The following is a 27,191-nucleotide window of genomic DNA, read 5'->3' as shown; positions in this document are numbered from 1 at the left end:
ACAGAAAGATGCAGTTGGAAGATGATTGTGTTTTTATGACGTGTAGTAAACTATACCCCTCTTCTTCTTCTATGTTGTTGTTCTTGTGTGTGTGTGTGTGTGTGTGTGTGTGTGTATATACCTTAGAAGTCAAAGTATACTAATACTTTTGTAAGTATTAGTCATACTTACAAAAACATTAAGCGTCTTCCCCCACCCTCAAAGACAGACAAAAAAAGGTTTTTGCACGTACCACTTTTCCACGACACCACACAGCCAGCCTGAATGCATTTTAGATGCATCCTGAAGCGAAATCAGTTTAGTTGCAAAACTCATTGACAAACCAATGGCCATTTTTTTCAATTTCCATTAGTCTAACTACAATACTGAAGATATAAACCTTTGTGGATCCTTGAGCTGTTAAATGAGCTTTGAAGTATTAAAATAATTTACATAGTGAGAAACTTGTTCTTAATCAAGTGGCCAATTTAGACATGACCTTTGCCAGTACTGAGTCAGGATGAGCTCACAACCAATCATCCGTAACTACAACGACAAGATCCAAACAAGACATTAAATTATGTTACTAAAAATTCTGAAATAATTTGTGGGTATTACAGTTTTTTCTGAATGCTTAAACCCTAACTGTGATTCTTATAGCACAATTTCTAAAACTATTGATACTTATAGCAAAACCACTCACTGAGTTTGCAAAACTAAGAGCACAAACACTGCTTTGCACTCAGTTTGCAATTTTGTAACACACACTTTGCAAACCTGTAGCTACAATTCACTGCACAACACTCAATTACCAAATGATCAATGCACTCCTAGCAAAGTATACACATGTATGGCTATCATTAACACTATTTTGCCAACTGTCTGGCACACTTTCACATGTCAAAACTTTTTTAGATAATTAGTTCACTTTGCAATCAGCCTAAGCACTATAATACAGGTAAGCTGTGTGTGCGGAGTACAATGGAGGGAGCAGAAAGAGTGAGAAGTAGAGGAGGCCGAGGAAGAGGACGTGGAGGTGAAGAAGTAGGATGAAGAGGACGACAAGGACAAGGAGGACCAAGACGAAGACGAGGAGGAGGGAGAGGAGGATGAGGAGGGGGGATAGGAAGGGTAAGAAGAGTAAGAAATAGAATTGCTGATTACATCAGAGCTACAATAGTGGACCATGTAATCAACCGTGGAATGACCCTGAGGGTAGCTGGCCAACGGGTCCAGCCTAACTCGAGCCGCTACACTGTAGCAAGCACCATAAGGACATCTTGAAATGAGAATCGGTTAGTACAGTCACTTCGCACAAAGATTTGTAGCACTGCCATATGCCAATGAGAAACACAACAATACCATTGATGTAAAAATACTGAAATTGTTACTTTACAGAATTGCTAGATGACCAGATGCTGGGGGCAGAGGAAGCATGTTCACTGCAGACCAAGTAACCCATATAGTCATTATGGCGATTGCAAATAATCCTATACTTGGAAATAAACACTTGTGTTTGTTTTGATGTGTTTGAATAAACACCAGTACTTGAAGTTTGGATCCCTCTATGCTTATGGATCTATGACAGAAGTATGAGCGCAAACTGACATAGCCTACCTTGTGCACAGAGAAAGCAAAGGCCAGATGTGTTTTGTATTCATACCATCAGTGTGCAGTTGGCGCATTGTGTGCTTAGTAGATGATGGCCTGTGTGTACTGTTTGATACGGAAACACCATTTTTACGAAGGTGTGAAGAGTTAATCTAGCTGTGTTTGCTTTTGCAAGAGAACTACAATGTTTTGATTATTGGGTGACAGGTTTTCTTATTTGTGAGTTTTGCAAAGTTAGCCAATAGTTACAATAAATGTGCTTAAGCAATCAGAAAAAACTGTAAATGAAATCAACCACAAAGAGAAACATCCTTTTTCATTATTTATTTCTCCACATGACACAGAAGTCGTTTGACACTTTACAAACATCCGTTTGTATTTTGATTTTAAAAAAAAGTTTATGTCAACAGTGTAAGAAATTACTGATAGTTACAGAGATTACCCCAAAACCATCAAAGACTGTGCTCTGAGGATATTTGTGCGTTTCCACTTGCAGTTAATGCAACACATTTGAAGAAAGGGAAACAACCATTTCATACAACCAAGGATGTCACGACTCTGAAACAGACTGAAATCATGTGACAAACATGTGCAGTAAGTCGTATCGTACCATTATACTCATGTAGAGCTGGAATGATGAAGGTTTTCCGGTAACCTAGAAATATATTAGACACTTAGTTTTGCTTTTGCTCATTTTAAAACAAAATATCAATCGGATTGTTTGGTGTAGTAAAAATATTTTTTTCTCTGTATTTTGTTAGAAATTTTCTTTTGAAAAACCTCGAGGCGTAAACCACCATTGCTGGTTTTCAGAGGACTGTGCCAACCCAAACAAACATCTGATGAAGCTGGTCCAGTAAATTGGTCTAAACGTAAAAATGCATTCAGGATTTATCTTCTTTGACATCCTCATTGGTCCCTTTAAACATCATTAATCAGATGCAGCAGCTGCAAATTATATATATATGTAAAAGAGACATCGATAGCAGCACCCACTTCCTATTTCTTCCCTTTGCTCCTCGATTTGGCTCATCGATGCACAAACACTGATCATCTCTTAACCATTTCAAACAAGACAGATTCTGGTTCTATATGTTAATTATGTTAATGGTTTTAAGACATGTAAAAATAAAGGAATCTTGAAATACAGCAGGAAAGAAAACAAGTAAACATTTGTGTGACTGGAGAAAAAACAAAAGTTCTGTGTTACAGCAGCATGTTATAAACTTTAACTCCGTATTAAATCTAGTATTTAAACCTACTTGCACCCCTCGGGGGCAGGAAATGAGAAATGTATAGATTTCAGAAAAGATACATTTTTGTTTCTCTGACAGTTTGTAGGACAAAGAAGCAGCACACTGTCACAATCAGCAGGGCTGATTGTGTGTAGAGTGAAGGGTGGACCCAAATGCAGACGGAAACAAAAGGCAAAATGCAAGGCTAACAATAAACTAAACTGGGTGAGCTAAATTAACTTAAAAACCTACAACAGGAACATGGACTTGACGCGAGGAGACTTGACGCAACTTCTTGGCTTGCAAACAAAGCAGACGATCTGACAATGACACACTGAAAACACAGGACTTAAATACACAGGAGGTGATTAGGGGAAGTGGGAACACATGGAGGAACAGCTGACTGACATGAACCTAATGACAGGACGGGGGAAGTGAAACTAAATACAATGAACAAAGAACACACGACTCCTTCAAAATAAAACAGGAAACACTGAAACTAGACATGACAACACAAGCTTAACAGACCTAACACGTGATGAACGATACAAGAACTCAAACATAGAAACCAAGGAAACAATAATTAATAACTGCCTTTCCTTAACTAAAGCTAAATAGGAATGACACAAACTAATCACATATCTAAAATGAGACAAATACAAAATGAACTCAGAGCGCTGGGTCAGAGACCCAGCCTGTGACACACACTGAGTTATCGGCCCAGTACGGTGGCCAGCAGGGCCATTCGGATGTACATGCCATTCTCTGCCTGACGGAAATATGCCGCCCTCGGGTCTGTGTCCACCTCCACACTGAGAGAGAAATAACAAAGAGAAACAGATCATTAGTCCACTTAATCAACACAATAGCAAATAATGTAAGGTGGGTTAAAATAAAATTCAGTTCAAATTTAAGTTAGTTAAAAGAAATCGTACTGAAATTAGACATTGTACACAAAACGTTACATTTCTGCAGCCCATTTAAGGGCTCAAGCAACATTTAAACAACACAGCTGGAACTGATATTGTTGTCAGACATTTGACTGAGCGCGTCTCACCTGATTTCATTGACTCTGGGCAGCGGGTGCATCACCACCATCTTCTGTTTGGCTCCAGTCATGATGTGAGGAGTGAGGACGAACTGACCAAAACACTGAGAGAAACAACAGAGTCACAGTTAAAGATCAAAAATACTCCGGGATCATCCATTCACATGAGACCTGAGCTGATTGGTTCTGTCTGCACCTATGAATGCTTAGCTAAAGGGTTCCACTTCCATATTTCCCCACACATCTGTAGAGGGGTGAGGGAACGCCTTCTTTCTCGCATATCTTCTTGTTTTCTTAAGACAATTCTATTTAATAGTTTTGCCTCTAGAAATATTTCATTTGGAAAGAACTTTGTGACGAATAACTGAACAAATCAGCTGCTTTCCACTAAAGATGAACTCCAAATGCAGACAAACCCCAGCTTCACCAGATGGAGTCAGTGGAGTCTGCAGTCCAGAATAGTGGATTAGGGAAAATGTCACCATGAGACCAACTGAACGATATCAAAAACGATTACCGGGCCAGCATGAGGCAGGAAGCACCAGGCCTAACTACAGATGCGCTGTGAGTATATGCAAGTATCTGTGTCACAAAATAAAACCCGTCGGTGAAATGAAACTTACGGCTTTGTACTCCTCCTCAGATGCAAACCTCTCCTTCTGGATCCTCGTCATGTAGAGGACGTCGGTGTCAGGCAGAGCCTCCTCGATGCTGTCAAACTCCTCCTGCAAACAAACATGTTTTTTAAAATTAGCAGTTTTTAGTACATATTTGTGAAAACTCCTCTTTGCTGTGTAACCATGTTTAGTCCTCACCTGTTTGATGCCCTTTGAGGCCACGTAGCTGACGATCTCTGCTGGCATGTGGAGGTTTTTGGGAGCCACGTAACGCAGAGTGATGCGGTACTGGGTCAGCAGTTTGGCGAGGGAATGAACCGTTCGGCCATGTTTCAGATCTCCAACCATCGTTATCTGACAGACGCCACAGTTTTAACATGTTTTCATGTAAAGTTTTATTCTGGCTGAAGATTAAATTAAAAAGGAATCATGTCGCTCACCGTCATGCCGTTGACCGTTCCCAGCTCCTCTCTGATGGTGAAGACGTCCAACAGGGCCTGAGTGGGATGCTCCCCGACACCGTCGCCAGCATTGATCAGCGGCTTACGGCACTGACGGGATGCGCTCTGAGAAGGAGGAGTCACGTGCGTAAGATATTAAAAACTCATCTTCAAACTAAACAAGCATCAAAAAACACACAACAGGGTGCTGCTGCAGTTACTTTTATGACCAATTAGTCTTTATTTTCTGTTACGTAAAGAAAACTTTTAATAAAAAAAAGTATCCATCTAAAATCCACCTCTACTGCTCCAGGTGTTGGGTGACGCAGCACGAGGACGTCAGCATAGCCACTCATGATCTGGACAGAGTCCGCCAGCGATTCTCCCTTCAGCGAGGAGGAAGTGGCCTCGCTGGAATGGACGACGGAGCCGCCCAAACGCTGCATGGCCGCTGCGAAGGAACTGCTGGTGCGAGTGCTGACCTCATAGAATATGGAGGCCATTACTTTACCCTGAACAGGAAGGCATGAGGAATGAGGGATTACTTTAAGGTACCTCATCATTCTATAACTTTGGTCATGTTTGATACGAACATCCACCATTGTAACAGCACATAACTGAAATTAGTGAATAGTGCAGTAACATGAGGCACGTTTAGGAGATACCTTGAGTATTTCCAGGCTTCGTTCCTTCTGAACCATCAAACGTAAAGTGTGAGCAACATTGAACAGATGTGAGATCTGAAACAAATGAAGGACACAAAAATAAGCTTTTGTTCAGACCCGAGATCTTGTTTTAAACCTGTCAGCATTCCCAGAGTGTGTTTCATCTTCTTCGGCGTACCTGCTCCTTGCTGAACTGTCTGACAGACAAGATGTGCTGTCCCACCAGTGGGTGAAGCAGAGGAGACATCTGCAGGTGTGACACCTGACCAGGAGGCACCTGTCCTGACCCAGACTGTGGGGACAGCAGCCTGGACAGTGGGGGAGGATGGCTGTACCCGTCAACAGCAGCGGCTGGTGGGAGCATGACCATCTCTGTGGGGATAAGAGTCGCAGTGTATCAATGACTGGAACACAGCAAAGGTGTTTCACTGAGAATCAGCAGGAGAACATCAAACAACTTTAATTAAACTTGTTTTTATACGGCAATGAACAGTTTTGACATACTTGATTAATGGACATACCAGCTGAACATGTGAAATGATATGATAACATCTGCTTCATTTTTTAACCCCTCTTTCAACTTATTGATACCTTTTGCCTAAAGAAGGCTTTAAAAATCCCCTGTTAAGGCCAGTGTGGCGAGAATAAGGCACGGCGGGACCACGGAGTATCATTCGGCGCCATCTTTATTTACATCTCACCACAACCCACCCAAACCCCTGAGTCCCCGTGTTTTTAACTAGGTGGGCGTGATTAAGGATGCCGTGCAGGTGCGTCCGCCCTCCCTGTACGGCACCGCAGACCACGCCCCACCACAGCCAGGCAGGCTGATAATACACTGGTAGAAACATTGGGAGAAACCCTCGAGGTAAAACAAAAATCTGCTGTTCCAAAGCATTCTGGGAGCTGTAATACCTGGTGGCAGGCCGGGATCAGAGGCACGGTGGATGCGGGGCGGCAGCAGGTAGCGGCTTTCTCCACCAATGCGTCGTGGGCTCGCAGCTCGAGTCCGCACTCCATCCCGGGGTGGAGTTGGACGCCGACGCTCAGGAGTCTGATGGAGCAGAATTAATGTAAACAAAACACATGAAGTAATCCCCACATAGAGGAGTTCAAGAAACACTCAAAACAGTTCTAAGTACAGGCTTTAAATGTTTTTGTTTGTAATTAAACTCTGTTAGCTGTACGTTCACCAAATTCTGTGAACTTTTTAGATGTCATCTACGCTCATAAGAAAGAAGACCGAGGATATAAGCACCGGAAAAGAGCTTCCTCCAAACGGTGGCGTCTAAGACCTCTTTCTTAGGAATAAAGTGAGGAGCTGCTTTTCCTCCACATTTCAAAAGGAACAAGTTGATACCTGCTGTTTGCCTCCTACCAGACATTTCAGGCATGGAAGAAACACCAACTTTAATCACTGATCTGAACCTCTCGATTTTGCTTGCTGTGTCTTTTACAGCATTTTAAACTAATTACATCTAAGAAGTTCTTTTATTCAATTTGTTGAATGAAATTCTAGTGTTTTCTTTCAGTTACGTTTACTTAGCATCAACTAGCCGATATCTGCTGCTGTGTGCACGTTCTTCATGGCTATGGCTGCTAAAGAAGTGTGTTAGTGTTGGCAGATAACTTCACTCTCTTCTTAAATCTGGTCAATTTTGGCTCCAAAAATAATCATGGCGGTGGCCAAAACACCAATGTGATGTAATATTATTGTAGAGTCTTTATCTTACAACAGAAAGCATGAAAGGCAGCTGCATTATTACCGCATTCACTTTTATTACCATTGGAGTTTCTTTGACAGGTTCTGGAGGATGGGTGGAAGAAGTGGGCCAAGTCTTCACATCCTCACCGTAACCTGGAGGCACGAGCACCTGAAGGAGACAGGACACGTACTTTATTAGATCAACTACATTTATTCTCTTTGTTTTCTTGTTCAAAAGCAAAACGCACGAATGCTGACCTGGCCGTCGATGTAGGCCACCTCTCCTCGCAGGACCACGCGGCGGACTTTACCTTTCACCTTCATACCTTCGAAAGGAGTCCACTTAGACTTAGTGAACTGCATGGCCTGAGGAATAACCCACTCCTGCTCCAGGTCCACCTGAAAGACACGTAATTGATAAATAATTAGGAACATATTTCATCAGAGTATGGATAGGCTGCTAATTACTGCATCAAAATAATGTCTCCTTAAAATGAATTCCCTTTAATTGTGTTTGTCTGTGTACCTCCACGTAGGTGTTTTCCTGAACGGGCAGGTTGAAGATCCTGCGTGGATTGTCATAAAGACGTCTGGTAATATCATCCAGAGTCAGACGTCCATCACTGATGGCGGTGAGCAGCAGAGGCAGCATTGTTTCCAGACCGGGGTAACCAGGAGGAGGACGCTCACTGTTCTTCTCGTCTACAGAGTGAGGAGCTAGCAAAACAAAACAAAAACCGTACAGTTCAGGAAGGTCGAAGACAAGTCTGTCTGCATGATCGGTGACAGAAAATGAATGCTCTCTGACCGTGGTCTGTAGCAAAGCAGTCGATAATGTCCAGATTTTCCCAGAGTGTCTCCATGTCCTCGCGTGTTCCCAGCATGGGTCGAACCTGCGCTCGACCGTCGCCGATCTGCGCCACATTATCCTCACACAGGAAGAGGTGGTGAGGGGCGACCTCGCATGTGACCTGGATGCCCTTCTGCTTTGCAGCTCGGATTACCAGGATCTGAAAACCATTAAGAAGTATTAAAACTGTAGGAAAGAATCAAAAAAATTAAGATAAGATGCACTTTAACAGCCGAAGCAATCGATGATAAAACAGACTAAAAGTAAAATACCTCAATAATCCACTGAAATAGTTTAAAATAAAGTAAAAGTTGCATAAAATTAACAACAATAAGAAACAGCTCTTTACCTCCTCTTTCTTGGCCACGTGACAGATGTGGACTGGCCGCTGGTACAGCTGGGCCACCATGAGGATCGCCGCCACCGTCTGCTTCTCAGCGTGAGCCACGATGGGCATCTGCTTGGGCCATTTCTCAAAGTGCTTTAAACAGATCCACACGGTTAGGGCTGAAGCATCTCTAATGGCCTTCCAGCAACACTTAAAATCCAGCCTACCTCCATCCACAGGGAGACGTTGTCCATCTTGAGGGTGGAGTATGTGTCATTCAGGTACATCTTCAGACCGGCGGTCTGGCTGGCGATGGGCGGCAGGACAGCAGCGTTGTCCGTGGCAGCGCCCACATACAGGGCGTAGTCGCAGCGGCTGCCTGCTTTGGCTAACTGGTGACACAATATAACAGGAGTCAATGTCATATCGCTTCAAATTTTACTGAATACTGAAGTACTAATTTCTAATCTTGTCCTTTCTGGTCACTGCCAACAAAAATCTTAACATTTCTGCATTAACAAACAGGATCAGCCAACAGATTAAAAAGTGAATACAATTTAAAAACGTGGGTTTACCTTCTGCACCAGAGCCAGATTATTAGCATCAGTGATGGCGGGGGAAGTGTTGGGCATCGCACACACCAGGGTCACTCCTCCTGCCAGAGCAGCTGCTGTGCCTGAGGAGAAGTCCTCCTTATGGGTGGCGCCAGGCTCCCGTAGGTGAACGTGGACATCGATCAGACCTGTGATTCAATCAAAAACCAAAATACTTCACCCGGTATCTTTGTACTAGTTTGTCTGCATAGCTCGACTTCAAATATTTAGAAAAAAACAGTACTATGTGAAAAAGAATTAAAATGAGAAGCTGAACTATTAGTGCAAGTAATTAGTAAAGCTTTTAGTAGGATGAAGTATTTACTGTTTAAAGAACCTCAGTTTTTGAATAACTTTGCTTTAAAGACTCAAGAATTCCTGTTTCAGAAACAAACATCTAACATTACATTAGTGTTGTTGTTGCCGTTTACGACCACTCACCGGGCAGACGGACGAGTGTCTGGGATGCCATGCTGTCAACATGAGTTTTCACTGGTGGAGTCCTTCCAATCTGACGAAGAGCCTGCAAACGAGTCACCCTTTATTAATCATGTTCCCATAGAACCACATCACACAAACATCCTAACAAAACAAAAAACAAACAACAAAAAAAAAAAACAGATCGCGTACCTGAACAAAGAGCTTGGTGCACTTGATATCGATGATGAGCGGGACAGAGTAGTCGATAGCCATACGCCTGGTCCTGTAGCCTTTGGTGACAAAGGAGGAGAGCCTTCGACCTCCACTGTTCCTCATGGAGAGGTTAATGACAAGGTCGAAGTGGTTCTCCTCCAGGTAGTTCATGATGCTGCGCTGCTTCTCTTTGGTGGCACATTCATCGCTGTCGTACTCCTCAAACGGCCAATCGATTGCAGTCACCTGTACAAGGAGACAAAACAAACTTAAAGTTTCTATCCTGATTTCATCCTGTCATAGATTAATACTTAAAATATAGTGTTATTAAAGTACTTAAGTGAATGCCACAATTATGAACAATGACATTTCTAAATACATTTCTGCTGTTTTTCAAAAGCTCTAGCAAAATAAAACATTTTTACAGCTACATTGTATCCATGTATAAGTGCTGCTCATCTGGAATCTTTGGTTTAATGTGCAATTCAAGAGGAATGATAAAGATGTAAAGGGTTACCAGGATTAAAGCATTTAAAAACAAATACATATAAACACGACCATATTCATGAGTCACTCACAGATGTGCCACTGCAAAATAAGTCGATTTTGATTTAAATAAAGTTTGTTACTCCAAAAAAACGAAGCCTGTGTTAAAAGAATTACCTTGACTCCATGCTCTGTGTAGAAGTCAGCCGTGCCCATGCTGGCATACAGGTCATATCCCAAAGACTCCAGGGCCTGCACGGTGGGCAGCAGCTCACTCTTGTTCTGCAAACACAAGTCAATGCAAATAGTTTGGATAAACAATAAAATCATAACATCAGTGCTGAAAGCTGGAAAAATCTATTTCGTTTACTATGCTTCACACAACTGGAACACTCTGCAGCTGCTCCTTAAAATCAGATCACTCTTAAACTTCTTAAATCTATTGTGGTAGACAGACAGTTTCAGTTCATCTTATCTGACATCGATGGCCTTTTCATACAGTTCCATTTGCTGTTTTTTTAACCCAGCATTCATATCTTTAGACTTCCCTGAACCACGGTCGCCCCTTAATATAGTTTTTATATATTCAGGCAAACAGATCATAATATTTCAACGCCGCAGAAAAAAAATGTGGTTCGATGATTTTTATTCCATTTGTGTTGCTGAGATAGTTTTGATCGAGTTTAACTACATCTGGTCTCATGGTGATAATATTTACAGTTATCAGCTGTTGGTGGAATCATCAACAGCTGCTGCAAAAACAAATAATCAAGGTTTGTTGCTTTTCTCGTTAGGAAAGTAGCAGATGCATAAAATCTGTTGTTTATTCCCATGTGACTGATCAGCCACAAAAACATCTGCACCTTTAATGTGCCACTAAAATGCATCATTCGTACTTCCAGCTGCATCACTTGTGAGCTGAACTCACTGTTCACATCTGGATCCCTATCTGTTGTGTTTTTGTCAGTCGAAACCTTTAAGTACCTTATAGCTGCCGATGGAGAGCAGGATGTTCTTCTTGGGGATCTTGAAGCCTGTGGAGAGCATGGCTTTGAGGTAAGCCTCGTACCGGTTCTCCCCAAAACAGGCTACTTCTCCAGTGCTGGTCATCTCCACCCCGAGCACCACATCAGCTCCGGCCAGCCGAGAGAAAGAAAACTGAGGGACCTGGAGGACATTGAAGCAATCCGTGATGCTCAGTCAGATGAGAAGACAAAAGTGATTTAACATGAAGGGAAATATTTATGATTGCTTTCACACTGCTTACCTTGACTCCCACAATCCCTTTCCCTTTCATCAGGCCCACTGGCTCCACGTCCTCCCCCATAATGTACTGGGTAGCCAGAGCCACCAAGTCCACTCCCAGCGTCTTGGACACAAAGGGGAAGGAGCGAGAAACTCGGACGTTGCACTCGATCACTTTGAGCTGGTCATCCTGAGAGAAAAACACAGCGGTGAATGAATGCTCTGACCAGTGTTGATAGAAGACATAACTGTCCTTTGCATTATTGACACAGCTTAATTTTCACAACTTAATGAGGACTTTCAGGGTCTGTACTTTACAATGTAAACACCTTAAAGTAACGGACAAACAATGCCATCTGTGGTGGCTGTAAACGGGAAGAAACATATCTGTAGCTTGTTTTCCCAAATCTACAGCAAAAGCATCACATTTACTTTTATTTTTCATGGAGGTAACTTGTTAGTTTGCTTGCTCTGCATGAAGATGACATAACTCTTATATGAACGACTGGCACCAAGCTCAGCTTCTCTCAAAAACTAACACTGCATTAATCTTTGCTTTCCTGGTGTCCTTGGTACTCGCTCTAACGCAGCGGTCCCCAACCCCCGGGCCTCGGACCGGTACGCGAGTCGTTTGGTACCGGGCCGCGAGAGTTGAGGCTCAGGTGTGAAATGTATAGTTTTCAGGGTTTTTAATCAGTTTTCAGCGTTATTTTGTTATCGTTTTTATCGTTAACTCTGTTTTCCTGGGTCTTTTCATGTGTGTTATGAATAAATCTTTTTTTGGTACCGGTACTAGTTTTATTTTGTTGTATTTATCTGTGACACCTTAAAGGCCGGTCCGTGAAAATATTGTCGGTCATATTGCGTGGCGCAAAAAAGGTTGGGGACCGCTGCTCTGACGCATAGTTTGTTTTTTTAAATGACCCCAGCAGCCTTTTAAAAGCTTCAGGAGCACAACAATGAGGTCACCTGAAAAAAGAATCCATGTAGCACTTGTATATTTCTGTTACACCAGAAAATAACCCCCAAACATTTCTAGGTTTTTATTAAGTACACGCAATATTTTCACTCTCACATTTTACTCTGTACTGGAAGACTTGTTCATTTTCAAGATTCATTCATCCATCCATTTTCTTCCACTTTATCCGGAGCCGGGTCGCGGGGGCAGCAGCCCAAGCAGAGAAGCCCAGACCTCTCTCTCCCCAGCCACCTCCTCCAGCTTATCCGGGGGAACACCAAGGCGTTCCCAGGCCAGCCGAGAGATATAAACTCTCCAGCGTGTCCTGGGTCTGCCCGGAAAACCTCGCCCAGGAGGTATCCAGGGGGCATCCTTGTCAGTTGCCCGAACCACCTCATCTGGCTCCTTTCGATGTGGAGGAGCAGCAGCTCTTCAAGATTCTCTCAAATAATTTTTCACCATATAAACTAAGGTTTTTTTATTTAGGCGTCATAGTTCTGAAGAGAGATATGTGTTTTTTAATAGGTGGACATTTCTGCCAGCAGGTTGGGGATTAAAAAGGTCGATCATGCTTGGCTAATTTGAGCAACTGTGCCAACTTTACAAAACTATACGTTTTTATACCACAACTCCCCGTTCAGCCTTAAATGCCAGAAGAAGAAGACTAGTCTCCCTAAATCTGACTCTGTTTATTACCGGAATCTGGAAAATACTGTAAGAAAGCTACATAAAGTATCAGCATTGAGTAACAATTTAAATTCACGTCCTCAGCAACAGCATTTCCATGTACTTCTTACCTTTGCAATTAACTGCAGGTTAAACGGCCCGGTGACTTGCAGCTCCTGACCGATGGCGTGAACGATCTGCATGATCCTCTCTATGGTTTTCTGATTGAGGTCCTGAGGCGGTGTCACCAAGGTGGCGTCACCAGAGTGAACTCCAGCGTTCTCCACGTGTTCAGAAATCGCAATGCCCATCACTACACCGTCACATGCGACAGCGTCCACGTCTATCTCCTGCGAAATTTATAAACAGTACAGCCTCAACTCAACTTGATAATAATCAATAATTCTGCTGTAATTATCGGGTCTTTAACTACCTTAGCCTCCTGAATGAATTTAGAGATGACCACAGGGTGTTCCTTGGACACTGCTACAGCGTTACTCAGGTATTTCTCGAGGTCGCTGTCACTGTAGGCGACGTTCATGGCCGCTCCGCTCAGAACATACGAGGGGCGAACGAGGCAGGGATAACCGACCGTCTCGCAAAACTTCACAGCAGACTAGAGCAAAGAAGAAACGTAAACGTCATCGAAGCTGGCTTTGCAACTATTTTTCTTAGTGTTGTATGTACAATAGTAAATAACAGTAAATATAATTTACTAGCATATTAAGGCAACATTTGAGGGTTAAACATCTTTAACTTTACAGACCGAGACATCGGTGACATAAAACGAGCTCATCGTCAGTCTGCTGTACCTCAGTGTCTGAGAGCTCCTTCCACTGCGGCTGGCTGATGCCGATGGTGTCCAGCATTCGGGAGAACTTGAACCGGTTCTCAGCGCTGTCGATGAACTCGGGCGAAGTCCCCAAGATGTGGCACTGCTGGCGGTGCAACGACATGGCAATGTTGTTGGGAAGCTGGCCTCCCATAGACAGGATCACTCCCTCTGGGTTTTCCCTTTCATAGATGTCCATCACCACCTGAAAGATGCATAGAAATACTCATCTCTAACTACGAAACACTGCAGATTAATACGTGTACAAGGAAATTAATAACAGTGTTAGAAAGTTTGAGGGGATGACTTGCAACAAAGAGCCCAGAGGCTACTTTCACCCAAAATGTGAGACTTGAATCAAGTCACATTCACCACAATCACACTTTCCCGTATCAGCTAAAACTTACCTCAAAGGAGATCTCATCGAAGTAGAGGCGGTCGCACATGTCGTAGTCTGTGCTGACTGTCTCGGGGTTGTAGTTCACCATGATGGTCTTATAGCCCATCTGCAAATGGTTTGATGCTTATTTCGTAACATTTGGATTACTGGCTCTGGGGTGTAATAATACGTGTAATAATCAACACAATAAATGACAAAAAAAGATCTAAATTTGTATGTTTTTTCATAAATAAGTAAATTAACCCTCTCAAGCTAAAAAAAAAAAAAAAAGTTTAGTAAAGGAAATAAAGAGATGAACTGAACATGGAGGCGGTTCTTCCTGCTCCCTGGATTCAATTTCAGTGAGGTAAAAGACTAACTCAGTCATAAAGAGAGCATCCGGTATTAAAGTCTCACGTAGGCCTTACCTTCCTGAGCTCGGTGATGCACCCAACAGCGCACCAATCAAACTCCACGCTGCTGCCGATGCGGTACACGCCCGAGCCGATCACCATGACGTGCTGATCGTTGAAGCTCAGGTCGTCCTCTGTGCCGTGGTAGGTCAGGTACAGGTAGTTTGTGTAAGCCGGCCATTCAGCCGCCACTGTGTCAATCTGCTTCACCACTGGCAGGATGGACCAATCGTGACGCAGCTTTCTGACGGCCAGCTCTGTGCTGTTAGAGGGAAACGTGGATTCAGTGATAGAGGACAAACCAAGGAAGTTTGGATTCTTTAATAGCACTTTATCTAAAATAACATTTCATGCTGATAATACCCTAATCACAGAGAAAGTTACCATTAAGTTAAAATAAGACAGTGATTATTTCCTTTCCTACCCACCTCTGTACAGCCAGTGCTATCTGCTTGTCTGAGAAGCCCAGCTGCTTGGCCTTAAGCATCACCTCTGGAGGCATGGAGCTCTCATCCTGGACGGAAGGAAATTAATCCAGCATCTTAATCCATTTTGAACAGCTCTTAGTTTTTTCACGTTGTGTCTTATCGGCCTTACCTGATTGTAGGTCTCCAGCAGCAGCTCGTGGTCGGCGATGTTTTTCATCTTGTGCAGGAACCAGCGGTCGATTTTGGTCAGCTCATACAGCTTTTCCACAGTGTAGCCAGCTTTGAATGCTGCCGCCAGCACAAAGATACGCTTATCTGTAGGAGTCTGCAACTCCTGGTAAGCAGAGGGAGCACAACATACTAACTGTGAAGTAAAGTGCTGCTAGTTATTTGCCAGCCATGAGCATCAGCACAGACATTTGGGCTTATTTTCTCAAAATAAATAAATAAAAATAAATCAGCCACACACATAGTAGCAGAACATGATTAACAGCATGCAATGAAACATTCCTCAAAAAACCCAGAAGCAGGAAGCATTACAGTAGTAGATCGCTCAGGGGAGATCTGGCACCATCTACTGGTCCCGTTAAGACAGAACAATACAGTTTTGACCTTTTAAAATGTCCTTATCACAATCATTTATAGGGTCACCATCCTAATAGAGGCGTAGTAAAACAGATCAACATGCTTTAATGTGCAGCACCATCACTCATCCTTAAAAGTCGATGGCATTGCATAGCAAAAGCACTAATGTTGTGTTCTGACCAAATATGAAGCAAATCATTGCATGTTTGGCTGAAAATGGTTAAAAATCTTTCAACCTGGGATAAAGTATTTGCTGACACTGTGCACTGAACAGGTCGTGCAGCAGCAAGGCATTTTTTAACCAGTACAACCATTTAACCTGGACTTCAGCTATGGGAGGTTACCTTTTCAGAGACAGGCTTGATGGTGTGGTCAAAGCCAACACAGTTCTCATCCACCATCCTCAGAGCTTTCTGGAAGGCTTCCTCAAAGCTACGACCAATAGCCATCACCTCCCCTGTCGAGGAAAAGGTTCAAGCACTGAGCACAATATCCATAATAAGCACCTGACTTACTGGCTTCTCTGCCCGCACTGGTAAAGGTTAACTTTATAATCAAACTGTGAAATAAAGCAGTAGAGTAAAACTTTAATGCCCTCATGGAGAAATCTGCTGTGATAGCAGTGCAGAAAAAATGAATAAATAAGAATAAAAAAAGAAAGAAAAAACATAGTAGGTGCAAAAAATGACCATGTGAATTTATTGTTAGCTTTACTGAGACCAAACTAAGTATTTTTAAAATGTTCTGGAATACTAACAGTACTAAATCTACTACCTATTTACAATTTGTTACAACATATTTTTGTTCCAAGCTCGCTTTTGCCTCTTACCAACACTCTTCATGGAGCTGCCTATCTTGGTGGAAACCCTGAGGAACTTGCTGAGATCCCAGCGAGGCACCTTCACCACACAGTAATCCAAACTCGGCTCAAAGTTTGCCGTCGTTGAGTTTGTCACTGAGTTTCTGGACAAAAATACAGACGCAGTGCAAATATTTTTCATTGGTGAATCACTTAATTTAAAGGCGCTTTACAGTTAAGACATTTATGCCAAAAAATAAAAAAACTACAATGCTTATGCTGCAACTGCTCAAAGCAGCTTTGTCAAAACAATAACTTCAAATTAACCAAACTGCCAGCTGTGCAGGTGATGAATATCATCTTGTTTCCAAATTTCTTTGCTGATGAAAAATTGTGAGCACGTTTATACTAAAAAAAATGATTGAATTTCAATGATCAGATGTCTTTAAGTGTAATGATTGACTAGCTACATGTTTCCTGGGTCTGTGTGACACTGTGGGGTCCACATGCAGTGAAGGCAGAGAGTCTGTGCTGCCTTACTTTACAGGCATCTATGCATCACAATTATTTTTTGGTCGTTTAATATACAAAAATTGATTTTAAGCTTGAATACTTTAAACCCCACTTTTAAAAAATGTTCAGTTTGGCAGAATACTGGAACGTCTTTGTTGGATGTCATCATTCTGTAAAAGCAGCGATGCCCCTGTTAGTTCATTATCCGCCGTTCTTAAGCTGAGAGACGTACTTGAGCTGTGGCAGCGGGATCCCCAGACCAAGTTTAGCTGCTACGTAGGCCAAAGGATAACCAGTCGCTTTACTGGCCAGAGCAGAGCTCCGTGACAGGCGGGCATTCACCTCAATGATGTAGTACTGCAACACATTATACATAGAAGATACAATTCAATCACAGACATTACGGGAATTAGACCAGGAGCAGGAATACCAGCTCCCCATGCACACAAGACCTGTTTAAAGGCCTGTTCTGATACATAAAGCCTATTCATACAAATCTATTCCTGGTTTGTATGAAATGAACTTGGTCACATTGATACCTAAAACAATTTTCTTTTAAAACTTATTGAACTAGGATTTACATAGCAAAGACTTTTTACAACCTTGTTATGGAGCCAAAACAGTAAATGTAAGCCGTTGACATACCTGGCTGTTACATTATCTGCAGATCCAGCCGCACACTCTGTACATCCTATAGCCATATAAACTGTATATACTTCAAGTCATGTTACCACCCATGCTTATTTCAATATACCTACACTTTCTGTACTATTCATTACAGCATGTCACTGGCTTTAAAATAAGGAAATGCAAAACAGATCCACTTTATAGGTGAACACAGTCCTATTTGTGCTTTTCATCACCCAGGTCTTCACATATATGCTTACCTGTTCAGATTCGGGGTTAAGAGCGTACTGGATGTTACACTCTCCCACGATGCCGAGATGTCTGATGACTTTAATGGCCGTGTTTCTCAGCATGTTGTACTCGCGGTCATTAAGCGTCTGACTGGGAGCCACTACAATGGATTCCCCAGTGTGGATACCCAGTGGGTCGATGTTCTCCATATTACACACCTAAACAAGAGGAAACAACAGCCACTTTAAATCGCCCTCAGTTTTTTTTTAGTGAGTATAAACCGTTTGTTCTCTGGTCTCCTTTTACTCACAGTCACACAGTTGTCATAGGCGTCCCGGACCACCTCGTACTCAATCTCCTTCCAGCCTTTCAGGGATTTATCCACCAGCACCTGAGAGGTGTGAGCGAATGCTGCCGTTACCAGAGAGGTCAGCTCCTCTCTGTTGTTGGCAAAACCGGAGCCGAGGCCTCCGAGAGCGAACGCTGAACGAACCAAGACGGGGTAGCCAAGACGCTCAGCAGCTGCCACCGCCTACAGCAGAGTTAATCAGATAAATTTAGACTTCACTGGGGCAAAAAACAATCCAGAAGCTATTAATTTATAAGCGAACACATCTCAGGGGGGCAGGGATAGCTCAGTAGGTAAAGTGGTCGCCCCATGATCGGAAGGTCGGCGGTTCGAATCCACTTAACGGCTACCCTGAGGTACCCCTGAGCAAGGTACCGTCCCTACACACTGCTCCCCGGGCGCCTGCTTAGTGGGCTGCCCACTGCTTCACTGAGTGAATGGGTCAAATGCAGAGAAAAACAAGTAATTTCCCCATGGGGATCAATAAAGTATCCATTATTATTATTATTACGTCTCCTCACCTGTTCCACCGACAGAGCTGCTTCACTGGGAGCTACATGCTCATTGATCTCTTCCATTTTCTCCACAAAGATTTTTCTGTCTTCGGTCATCTCAATGGAGGAAACAGGAGTTCCCAGAACCTGCACTTTATATTTCTCCAGAACGCCCAGCTTGGTCAGCTCTACACCGCAGTTCAGAGCAGTCTGACCTCCAAAAGTCAGCAGGACGCCGTCCGGGCGCTCATTTTTTATCACCTGTAACAACAAGATGTAATGACACGAAGCACTCACAACACATGAAAATGAGACAAACAGCTCTGTGGATTTCACACTGGGAATTTCATCCCGTCCAAGACATTTGGAAGTCTGCAACTGAACTAAAAGCAGCTTAAGTGATCTTTGATTTTTTACTGTAAAAGCCTTTTAGCCTCTTCGTTTCCACTCTATACTGCCATATGATGGATGCAGGTAGAAAGCTGAGCAGGGATTTTTATATCTTTGAGCCAGCACATTTTTACAGAAACGTATTATGAACACTGAAATTTAAAAATAAAAATAATAACATAAACTACATTAAATAAACCTGGGCAAAGACGGTAAAAATCTGAGGGAATATTTGTCCTCAAACTTGTTTCTTTTTATTATCATTATTAATCCGCACTCTTATTTTTCCTCTCTTACTAATTACTGGCTGTTGTCTCTATATTGCATCTATATAAAAACCAGAGTGGAGCAACGAGCTCTCTTTAGTCCACCAGCACCACCCTTTATCTTACATGATGACTTCCATGGAGCCGCGGATTTAAGGGCTGCAACACAAAGCTCATGTTTTGCCTTTGCTTTTAAACACTTGTGCTGCATTCAAGTGTTCAACCAAACAAAGTGATGGACCACGTAAAAGTGTATCTTATCCACAGTAAAGAAATAAAAATAAAGGTTGTCCTAGAACCCACTGTCCCAATTCCTACAATACAGACACAAAAGAAGACTGAACTACCTTCAACAGTCACCAAAGCTACAAACACACCTGTACAGAACTGCTCTGTGTTCTTTGGTGGGCTGTGATTATGTGAGACCCCTCAGTCTTTTAGACAAACACAATCTGGGGTCAATACTGACTGATCCGAAAAAACAAACAAACAAAAAACAGTTGACCTACAAATTTCACTGTGTCCACAGTTTCTCTTCTTTCATCAGTCACAGAGTTGCAACAGAGAGAATCCATACCTGAGTGACGTACTCTGCTGTAATCGGCAGAAAGTAGACTTTGTCAGCCAGATCTTTGGAGGTCTGGACAGTGGCAATGTTGGGATTGATCAACACAGTCTGGATATTCTCTTCCTTCAGAGCCTTAATAGCCTGGAAAACAGAGCAGAGTAACATCAGGAGGCACAGAAAAAAGTCCTCTGCGTTCAAGTGTTCTTCTTTAAATCCTGAATTAACCCTCCGCTTTACACACAGCCCAAAATAAGACCAAATAGCTCCTGTTTCACAGACCTGCGAGCCGGAGTAATCAAACTCTCCAGCTTGGCCGATGGACAGTCCACCTGAGCCTAGGATGAGGACTTTTTTGGATCTGACATGCCCTTCAGCCTTTGGGGAACCAGTGAAAGTGAGGTGGTCCATCAGACGCTGCTTCACTGGAAAAATATCACACAAATTGCTACTTATTAGTTGTTACACAAGCCAGACTTACAAGGGTTTCTCTTCTTCACAGGCATAGTTACATTACTACTATTAAATACCAATTACTACTGAAAACTACAAAAGTACTTTAGACATAAATTAATATGCACCACAACATTTAAGATGATAAAAAATGAAAGTTAAATTGGAATACCAGATTTTCCAGTGTTGCCCTCTTTATGGTCTTTCACCGTTTCAATGAAGACATCAAACAGGCCGACCAGATCTGTAGGACCAGCCATGTGCTCTGGGTGGAACTGAACACTGGATGAAAGGGACCACAAATGATTTAATTGGGTTTTTTCCGGCCAGTACAGAGGCACTTAAGGCACCAGAACCAGTCACTTCTGGAGTGAATCACCACTGGACTCCATCTTTCACAGACTGTTACCTGAACAGAGGCTTTGTGTTGTGTACGATGCCCTCGTTGGTGTGGTCGTTAGCATTTGTGAAGAGCACGTCCCAGTCTTTGGGCAAAGTGTCAGGGTCGACAGCGAAGCCGTGATTCTGACTGGTGATGAAGCAGCGCTCTGTCCCATTATGGATGCACGGTTGGTTGTGTCCACGGTTACCGTACCTGAGAAACAAGAGGAAATAACACACTAATTAAAAGATGGATAAAAGACATTTCCCACGGTTAACAAAATCTATAATTATACATTTAGCTTAACCAAGGTGCCCTCTAATGAGGCATTATTATAGCAGAAGCTTTAATTAACTTGGCCTTTAGATTGTTCATCCAGGTACAGACAAAGCACATTTTAGGACGACTTGTTTGACACTTGTAGTCTTTCAGAAAGAATCTCCACAAACAACCTGTAATCTGTCTGATGGGATGCCAGCCACATTCCAGCAGGACACATGCTGCCCACTCCGACCTTCAGACTCTGCCGATGGCAGCTTTATTAGGCTGAGTCTCCCATAATAGATATGGCTACAGAATTTGGCAGACGTGTTTATTCAGCCTTTTTCATAACAACGACGCTCAATCCAACCCTCTAGTGATCATAAGGGAGACGCCAGAGTGCTGAGAACAGCAAAAATCTGCATTTCACAAAGAAAGTGAGAGCGTGAAAACCTGTGTATCTAGAGAGAGTAGAGGGTGCCCTCAGTCACCCGAGGGCTCAGCAAAAGACAGACGTCAGTGAACGCATCACTACAGATTCACTCAACTTTTTACAGCTCAACCTTTAAAAGGTGCGTTCAGGCTGGCTAATGTGTGTTGCGTAATCTTAGTTTGAAGGCAATATTAATACTTGCTTGAGTCATGCAATGACTGGAATGTCAGCGACAGGAACACAATGATCCTGCCAGGAAGGCTTGCAAAATATGAGGACGTCCTATTTCACAACTGTAAGACAAGTCCACATCTACACTAGAACATACAGTGAGTTCTTCATTCACATGTGCTCACCCTTTCCACCAAAGGTCATGAAATTCAGCTTCTGACCAGCTGTTCTCACAACAGTGCAGCTGTGGGGCCGGAGTAAAAAGATGGAGCAAAGGTAACTTAAACAAATTTAAATAAAATGTTTTCACACCATCCACCTTCACAAAAATTTCACTCTGGATCTTTTTTTGTTGTTGCTCATGAAGGATATTTTTTTCTTGTGCTTTTAAATCACTTGCTGTTTAGTCCAGCTCCAGCTAACAACACCAGAGCAAGCACTGGCTAACAAGCCTGCGGAAGGGTTTCGAATTTATTACAAAGAGAAAGAGGTGTGTTAAATTGAAGAAATTAGTAATCATGTTAAGTTTACAGGACTGAAAATAATTGAATACATTTTTCTTATAATGGAGCACCATTACTTTTTGATAGTAAACGTTGGTAAAAGTTTAAAATCACTTAAGAATCAAAGTTTAACAATTTATCTTTCAGGTTACGGAGGTGTTGAGTTTGAGGTACTCACTTCATCTTGTAGGTCTTGGCTCCAATGACCAGAGAGAGCAGCTGGTGTCCGAGACAGATGCCAAAAACTGGCTTTGGTTGGTCCACAGAGATCACCTTCCTCACGTTGTTGATGGTGGCCTGACAGAGCTGGGGATCCCCGGGACCATTACTGACGAACAAACCATCAAAATCTGGAAAAAGATGAGAAACAATTATTTATGTAACCACTGATAAAAGTGGTACGAGTTCCCCTGAAGAAAAATCCCCGACATAGCGCGTGTTCCTGACCGGCGGTGTCCAGCGGGTGGTCCCAGGGTACGACAGTAACACGGGCTCCTCTCTGAGCCAGGCAGCGGATCTGGTTGTACTTGATGCCACAGTCCACCACTGTGATACGAAAGCTGCCGCTATGATTGAACACTTTTGGCTCCTGGAGACAACCAAACAGAGAAACATCTAAATATCTGACAGGCACAAAACAAGCAGCAAGCTACCTGCTAAACAATATGTTTTGAGACAACTACAGACAAAAGCTTTTTATTTAGTTTAAAACCTCTTACTTGAGCTGAAGTGTGAGCGCTAAACTTTTCCTATGTTTTAGAGCTTTAAAAAAAACCTTCACAAAATTAGATCCACAGATCAAATCTCCAAGTTTCTAGTTTATCAGTAACATAAATAACGCCCTCCATTAGCACTCAAGAGCTGGCAGAGCTTCGATGGGACTGTAACAAAACTCCTGGTGGGTTACCTTCATGGAGACCTCTCGGACCAGGTTCCTCTTGTCGGGATTATCGAAGGGAATAATTTCCTCAGGAGTCCCGTCCACTATCAGCTTCCCCAACATGGTCCCCTTCTCTCGGATCTTTTTGGTCAAGCAGCGGGTGTCAACACCTGAAGAAAATGGAAACAGTTTGTAGCATTAAATTGAAAAGCTTGCATCTGATTATTTTATGCATTAATATATATTACAGATGCTGAGCAGTTTTCCAATTAAATTACGCCCATTTTTATTCTGGGTTTCTGACCTTGTAATCCAGGAATGCCTTGCTCTTTGAGCCACTGGTCCAGTGACTTGGCTGAACTCCAGTGACTGGGACTTTCAGACAGTTCTCCAATAATCAAAGCAGCAGCGTGGATCTTGTATGACTCAAACCACTGAACAAGACAACAACAGATGAGACAGTGTGTTTTATCAGAGTTAAGACTTCTTTCATTCAGATAAAACCGTCCCACAGAAGAAAAGAAGAAAAATCCTGACTCGCTTTTCCACTTTAAATATGTTAATAAGTTTGCAAATTAATTTTCACCTGGAGTTTAAATAACCGCTTACCTTGCTCAGCCCGAACTCTCCCTCTTCATCCATTGGCACACCATAGTTGCCAACCAGAGGGTAAGTGAGGGTCAGCAGCTGGCAGCGGTAGGATGGATCAGTAAGAGCCTCGGGGTATCCCACCATCCCCGTCTGAAACACTAAACACACAAAACATTCTTGAGTACATCATATCAACTACAAGAGCTTAAATCTGCCAGACAGTTAATAATAATTAGGTTTTTTCTTTAGAGTCAGAGAATATTAGCAAACTGAGTTCTTTTCTTTTTAATGCACACTGATGCACTTTCAATAACAATGAAACTCTTATGGTTTAGGACTTGGATGACTTTTTATCTCATAATTATGATTCTCTCATATTTAGTACAATTATATCTTTGTATCTCAAGTGTTGTATCTCATGAGACGATATCCAATTTTTTTCTTGTAGTTCATAATAAACAGTCTCATTATTAAGACATCCCATATTAACTGATATTAAAATTATTTCAGTCGTTGCTGTTGGAAAATACAGATAAATGTGGAGTCTCTTGTAGTCTGAGTGATCACTCAGACTAGAAAGTGCATTAATTACCAGTATTTCCCATTTGATTAAATGAACTCATGCGGCATCTTTAACTGTCTACATATGACTGTTTATTGAGAACGAAATGTGTTTTTCGATCTCTATATTTTATTGTGTTCTACCTACTTGTGTTTCTGTAATAAACGTTTGAAGGGATTATAACACCTGGCTGGAATACAGTCGCATTCCACCCGGGTATACGTCCTCCATCCAGCATACGCTTACATTTTTATTTATCATTTTAACGTTGCGTGACTCATCTCTGCAGTCACGCATACTGAATGTCAAAATCTGACCTGATCCAAAATCACTATTATCTTATCTTTAATTCGGCATGCTTATTACGACACAGCAAGCAGTTTCCTAGTCACATCTGCCTGCCAAAATACACACAGGTGGGCGCTGAAGGTAGAGGTGGGCGCATGGCTGTGATGGCGTCACTAAATTCCACTCTTTTTCAATGGAGTTTGGCACTGGGGGGGGAACGTTAGGAGGATTTGGCGCTTTACAACTCTGAACCATGAGCGTCTTGGAACAAAGGGGCAAACCACACCACACATCCAGATTACACAATGTACCAAAGCAAATGTTTAACCCATGCTGAGTTATATTATACACAGGTGGATTATGCACAATAATAAACTGAGAGTCTGAGGTAAATTAAAACAGTATAAAACACGTACCAACTTCTCCGGATACCGACACGCTTGCACCAAATTGGCGGCCTTTGAACGTCGTCCCGTCCTCCAGGATCAGGGTTGCCATATTTGCCATTTTTTTGTAGTGATTACAGCTGAAGCTAACTGCAGATACCGATAACTGAAGGATTTGTGACGAGTCCCAGTTTCCACGTGAACGTTCTGCCGCGCGGAAGCAAGAGATGTAGATGAGACTGAGTCACAAAATACTTCAAAAAACACCAATAAACATGAGATCTGGTGGCCAAAAACAAACCTTTGAATGTTGAAACGAATCCAATTTCAATCCGGGAGAAGCAAAACAAAGGAAATATGTTTAGGTTGACAGTCTAGAGTTTGTTCGGACGGGACGATGAGACCAATGTGTTCCACACGCGCCGCCAGCAGCGTGGAAGTCGGGCAGCAGGCCGCGACGGTAAGTTTGACGAACTGAGGCTTCACGTTTCCGCTAGGGATTTTCAACATAAAATACAAGCGTTACAACGAGATTCGGAAATTTTTTATGGTTCAAAAACAGATGTCATGAGTCCAGCTGAAGCCAGATGTGTCTACAGAAAAAGTTTTTTTAAAATCATATTTGGTATTAAAATAAATAAATAAAAAATGTAGAAATAGACTTTTCCATAGGAATATAAAAGCAAATTTTAGCTAAATAGCTAAATGTCAGGTTAGGAAAATTACATTAAAATAACATCTTGATGCATTCTCAATCATCCAGGAAAGTAAATCTTCAAAAGTTGATTCTGTTCATCTGGACGTAGCGTTTTGTGGGAGAAACGTTTCGTCACTCATCCAAGTGACTTCTTCAGTCTCAGCTGACTGCAGGTTTCCCCAAATCTTATAAACAGTAAATTTGTATAATGACTGAAACAGTCACAGAAGCGTCCGTAAGAGATTACAGGACCTCAGCAACAGGACCACTCTCAGCAACGACCAAGTGTGTTTGCTTTTGGAGCTGTGTCTTCATTCCACCTACTTCACATACAAGGGTCAGTTCTACAGGCAGAAACACAGGTGTGCCATGGGCTCCCCAGTTTCACCCATCATTGCTAATTTGTACATGGAAGAAGTGGAAAAGATGGCTTTGCTATCCTACCCTGGAACACCACCAAGCCATTGGTTCAGATATGTGGATGACACCTGGGTGAAAATCAAATCTCAGGACGTACTACATTTCATGGATCACATTAACTCGGTGGACCGACACATCAAATTCACCAGGGAGGATATGAAAAGGGGCAGGTTAGCCTTCTTAGACTGTGAGATTTCCATTAGTAATGGGGGACATCTAAAAGCTGACGTGTACCGTAAACCTACACATACGGATCAGTATCTAAGGTTTGCCTCTCATCATCCACTGGAGCACAAACTGGGTGTCATTAGGAGGCTACAACACAGAGCAAACACCATCCCCACAGACACAGCGGCCAGGGAGGCAGAAGAACGGCACATCAAGAAGGCCCTGAGTAAATGTGGTTATCCCAGCTGGACTTCTGTCAAAGCGGGAAAGGCACCTAAAGAAAGCTCCAGCTAATCCAGGAGAGAAGGACAACCACTGCCCAAGCAAAAACCTGTAGTGATCCCATATGTGTCAGGAGTATCAGAGCAATTGAGACGCATTTTTTCTAAACACCAGGTCTCTGTGGCTTTTAAACCCCAAAACACGCTGCGCCAAAAATTGGTCCACCCCAAGGATCAGGTCCCCCGACACAAACAGAGTAACATAGTGTACGCTGTTAAGTACCAGAAGGATTGCCAGGATTTATACATCGGGGAAACCAAACAACCTCTGGCGAAGCGGACGGCACAACACAGAAGAGCTACCTCGTCAGGCCAGGACTCTGCAGTCTATTTACACCTACAGGCCAGTGGACACTCTTTCAATGATGAGGATGTGCACATCCTGGACAGAGAGGAACGCTGGTTTGAGCGCGGAGTCAAGGAGGCCATTTACGTGAAAAGGGAAAGACCATCTCTGAATCAAGGAGGGGGCCTAAGGGTACATCTTTCGCCATCTTACAATGCTGTGATTGCAGCCATTCCCCAACTCTCTGTGAATGGTAGTCATGGCCATTGATCAGTGGTCTTTGATCAATGGGTTTTGGTCAGTGGTTGTTGATCAACGGTCATGAGAATTTGCATAATTATGATTAAGGAACTGACCTCCCAGCCCATTGTTCCCTCGGTGGGCTGGTTTCAGTCATTATGCAAATTTACTGTTTATAAGATTTGGAGAACCCTGCAGTCAGCTGAGACTGAAGAAGTCACTTGGATGAGTGACGAAACGTTTCTCCCACAAAACGCTA

General features: G+C 42.7%; 1 protein-coding gene across 2 annotated transcripts; it reads right to left on the bottom strand.

Annotated features, from left to right (window-relative positions):
- Positions 1 to 1,981: 1,981 nt before the first annotated feature.
- Positions 1,982 to 25,280, bottom strand: LOC308396535 (multifunctional protein CAD-like). 2 transcript variants are annotated; one of them, XM_080881919.1, is made up of 45 exons: positions 25,142 to 25,280; positions 24,871 to 25,047; positions 23,623 to 23,762; positions 23,318 to 23,447; positions 23,041 to 23,183; positions 22,581 to 22,722; positions 22,312 to 22,483; positions 20,793 to 20,978; positions 20,556 to 20,665; positions 20,213 to 20,355; positions 19,943 to 20,074; positions 18,737 to 18,970; positions 18,177 to 18,398; positions 17,896 to 18,084; positions 17,241 to 17,365; positions 16,526 to 16,659; positions 16,041 to 16,153; positions 15,281 to 15,445; positions 15,112 to 15,197; positions 14,699 to 14,945; positions 14,299 to 14,397; positions 13,872 to 14,096; positions 13,493 to 13,675; positions 13,191 to 13,409; positions 11,458 to 11,625; positions 11,175 to 11,357; positions 10,368 to 10,472; positions 9,702 to 9,950; positions 9,513 to 9,594; positions 9,054 to 9,220; positions 8,706 to 8,870; positions 8,500 to 8,631; positions 8,109 to 8,310; positions 7,827 to 8,017; positions 7,559 to 7,699; positions 7,380 to 7,469; positions 6,511 to 6,649; positions 5,774 to 5,967; positions 5,596 to 5,670; positions 5,230 to 5,442; positions 4,931 to 5,056; positions 4,689 to 4,844; positions 4,497 to 4,598; positions 3,883 to 3,977; positions 1,982 to 3,637 (listed from the first exon to the last, which is right to left on the bottom strand). In XM_080881919.1, exons 2-45 carry the CDS (start codon positions 24,959 to 24,961, stop codon positions 3,538 to 3,540), a joined length of 6,705 nt encoding a protein of 2,234 aa, XP_080738045.1. In that variant the 5' UTR covers positions 24,962 to 25,047; positions 25,142 to 25,280; the 3' UTR covers positions 1,982 to 3,537. The 2 variants fall into 2 exon arrangements, with proteins under 2 accessions (XP_080738045.1, XP_080738044.1); XM_080881918.1 differs by lacking the exons at positions 1,982 to 3,637; positions 3,883 to 3,977; positions 4,497 to 4,598; ... (3 more) ...; positions 5,596 to 5,670; positions 14,299 to 14,397 and having other exon boundaries at positions 5,741 to 5,967.
- Positions 25,281 to 27,191: the final 1,911 nt, after the last annotated feature.

Source organism: Rhamphochromis sp. 'chilingali' (assembly GCF_963969265.1).
Source record: "Rhamphochromis sp. 'chilingali' genome assembly, chromosome: 5".
In the NCBI taxonomy this organism is placed as follows: Eukaryota; Metazoa; Chordata; class Actinopteri; order Cichliformes; family Cichlidae; genus Rhamphochromis; species Rhamphochromis sp. 'chilingali'.
Note: the sequence above shows the minus strand (reverse complement) of the source record. Positions and strands in the feature narration are given on the sequence as shown.

Excerpts from the sequence above, each read along its gene's own strand:
- LOC308396535 (XM_080881919.1), bottom strand. The coding sequence starts at position 24,961 with ATGGCAAATATGGCAACCCTGATCCTGGAGGACGGGACGACGTTCAAA. Across the intron at positions 16,154-16,525 it reads CAGCTCCATGAAGAGTGTTG|GGGAGGTGATGGCTATTGGT; the intron begins GTAAGAGGCAAA and ends TTTCCTCGACAG. Across the intron at positions 9,221-9,512 it reads GACACTCGTCCGTCTGCCCG|GTCTGATCGATGTCCACGTT; the intron begins GTGAGTGGTCGT and ends ATTGAATCACAG.